This window comes from Zingiber officinale, chromosome 9A, assembly GCF_018446385.1.
Source record: "Zingiber officinale cultivar Zhangliang chromosome 9A, Zo_v1.1, whole genome shotgun sequence".
Taxonomy (NCBI): domain Eukaryota; kingdom Viridiplantae; phylum Streptophyta; class Magnoliopsida; order Zingiberales; family Zingiberaceae; genus Zingiber; species Zingiber officinale.
The window spans coordinates 11417326-11420245 of record NC_056002.1 but is presented as its reverse complement, the minus strand read 5'-3'; the positions used below and the strand labels follow the sequence as shown (position 1 = coordinate 11420245).

The following is a 2920-nucleotide window of genomic DNA, read 5'->3' as shown; positions in this document are numbered from 1 at the left end:
TGCAGTTGTTAAATTCACATCCTTGTATTCTTAATATCCTGTGTTGTCTTTATGTGCATGCTTCATTTTATCAATTTAACATGTGTATTCTATTTTTACAAATTCGCCCAATAGATTTTCCCTTCATTAATTCCATCTCAGTAATTCTGCATGTAATGGGAATCACATTTAGTATAGTTTCATGAATTATATTCTTAATGTTCATTACTATTAACCAATATTTTATAATGGTATCTTTGAAAATAAGAAGCCCTGTTTTTGGACTGGATACTTGAACCCCTAAAGTGCATGGATGGAAGGACTTTTTAACAGATCAACTGCTCCATCCTCTAAATTTTAGGTTGGGAAATATGAAACTATTTTGCTATGTCTAGGCTCGCGCATAGTCATTTTGGCCATCCTAAGAAAGCTTTGGAGGTAATCTCTTTAAATCCATCATCATTTTCTTATTTAAACTTAATATCATTATTTTTTACTAGACATCATTCTTCTTATAACAAATGATTAGTTTATTTAACAACTTCCCAATATTGGTATTTTGCATCCAACTTTTTTTTCTCTATAAGCTTTTTATGCTCAAGATAAATATATTTTGCTTGTGATTTTAAAAAATTGATGATTTTGTGGATTTGATTTTGATTTCTTGGCTGCTATTCAAAATTGTTGTAATGGGTTAAAATGGTAAAAGATATTACTGGTATTGATATTTAAGGACATGTCTACTTGAGGGGAAGGGAGCTCGATAAAGGGAAAGGAAAGGTGAAAAGCGTTAGTTCTCTTATCTACTCTGGTAGAAGAAGACACAGTAAAAGCAAGGGAAGAGGGCGTTTGGAGCTTCTTTCCCCACTTTTGGCTCCATCTAAAAATGGATGGAATAAGGGAGGATGAGAGGAAAAGACTAGATTTAACTGTCCATATCTTGGGATTATAAAATGAGAGAGTTTGTTTTGTCAATTTTTATCTCATTTTCTTGGCTTTCCTTTCTTTTCATGTAGACAAAGCTTCTTCTCTTTTCACCACCACTTTTCCTTTCGTTCCCCACTTTGTTCACTCAAGTAGACACACCTTATGATTGTTAATCTAGATTTGTGTAATATTTGTATAGATCATGATTTGACCTACAATCCAAGTTTCCTCCCTTTTTTCATAGACATGCATCCCTCACTGAGTTTGGATGCAAACTTGTTAACTATTTGATGATGCATAACAAATGAACAAGTGTACGGAGTCCATCATGGCACAACTTCAAAAGATTTGACCGCATTAAACCTTTAGCAATGTATCCTCATAAAAAATATTTGCATATTTGGAATTGATATGGTGAGCATAGGATATTTTTGGTTCTTTGAAATGGATAAGGAGTATGACATTACATATTATATATTTTTCCTTGAATAGAAATCCTTTCTTGATAATTGAAATTTGACTTAAATTTGTGACTTTGGATATCTATGAATTTGCTAGTTAAGATTTTCGTGAATTGTTCACTAAAGGATGGTTAATTCGTTGCCTTTGTAGATCTTTGACCTTGAATTTGATTTTTTATTTCTTCGATGTTTCTAGGCTTACTTTGGCCTTTTGGATGGCCATGGAGGTAAGGGAGCTGCAGAATTTGCTTCGAAAAAAATGGGAGAGTACATTGTAAACGAAGTGTTGTCGAGCAGCAAAGAAGGCTTCAATGATGTAGATCGAGCTGTTTGGGATGGATACTTGAAAACTGATTCAGAGTTCCTGAAGAAAGGAATGGATGGAGGGGCTTCCTGTGTCACTGCCTTGCTTAGAGGTGACATTCTGATAGTGTCCAATGTTAGTGATTGTCGTGCTGTATTGTGTCGCTCTGGTAAAGTAGAGGCCCTTACATCTGATCTCTGCCCTTCTCGTGAAGATGAAAGACAACAAATTGTAAGCACCATAAGTATACTATCTATAAATTTTTGTCTAGATTTGTTCTTCTAGTTGTTTGGTAATATCTTTAGAAAATACTTTTGAAGTAATTACTCAAAGTAATATTGCATTAGCTCGATTAGAAAGGTTATTCCAAACAACATTATTATAAGAACAATTTGAATTTAAAGATAAGGGGCTTATGTATATGGTGCACTTCTATTTATTTTATTATTTGTTGTTGAATTTCAATTCTTTCTTTTTAGTATCCAACATTTAACACATTGACATTTGACAAAATGAAAAAATTTCAACTTTTTTATATATTTATAATTCAGAGGATAACATATTTTGTGTATTAGTTCATGATAGATATAAAACTCATGATTGCATATAATAAAGATTATGATTAGTTGTTACTTCTTAAGTACCTCAGGTTGAAGCATGGTCAAAACAAAGAAGGGTCTCAATATAGAGGAAGATCACTAGAGATTGGCATGGGTATTGACATGTTACCATCATTTTGCTTTCAGAAAACATCTGCTTGCACTTGAAAATCCAAAAGATAAAGAGGATTTGTAAACTTGTAGAATTGTATATAATTGTGTATATATGTTTTGCTACAAGTTTGTGTATATATATATAGTAAGAAGTGATCATTTAAAATGGGATGATATATATATAGAAAATGATTTATTGTTCTCTAGTATGTTGAGAAATGACAACAATGAAATGGTTAAAATGATAATATTTCAATACAAATGACAAAGGTTAAAAACTATTATTTAAGACCTAAAAAAATCATGGGAAATTGATGCATTGAAAAAGAAAGAGTGTTCAAAGACAAAATGATTAAAATCAGTTGTGAAAGACAAAAAAAAAAAAAATCGTTGTTAATTGACACTTGAGAAAGATAGTGGTGCTCAAAGACAACCGTTAAAAATCGTTGTCTCTTCACCTAAAACACAACAGTTTTTCACTTTTGTGTTTCAAGTTGAATTGTTGTGTTTCAAGTAAAAAGACAACGGTTATTTCC

At 31.8% G+C, this 2920-nt stretch overlaps 1 protein-coding gene across 1 annotated transcript; it reads left to right on the top strand.

The window, feature by feature from the left end:
* Positions 1–366: 366 nt before the first annotated feature.
* On the top strand, positions 367–2438 carry LOC122019025 (probable protein phosphatase 2C 32). Its single transcript, XM_042576536.1, has 3 exons — positions 367–417; positions 1564–1902; positions 2418–2438. The coding sequence occupies exons 1-3, from the start codon at positions 367–369 to the stop codon at positions 2436–2438; spliced, it is 411 nt and encodes a 136-aa protein (XP_042432470.1).
* Positions 2439–2920: the final 482 nt, after the last annotated feature.

Coding starts and splice junctions, on each gene's coding strand:
- LOC122019025 (XM_042576536.1), top strand. CDS start 367: ATGTCTAGGCTCGCGCATAGTCATTTTGGCCATCCTAAGAAAGCTTTG. Junction 418..1,563: donor ATCCTAAGAAAGCTTTGGAG/GTAATCTCTTTA, acceptor CGATGTTTCTAG/GCTTACTTTGGCCTTTTGGA. Junction 1,903..2,417: donor AAGATGAAAGACAACAAATT/GTAAGCACCATA, acceptor TTTTGCTTTCAG/AAAACATCTGCTTGCACTTG.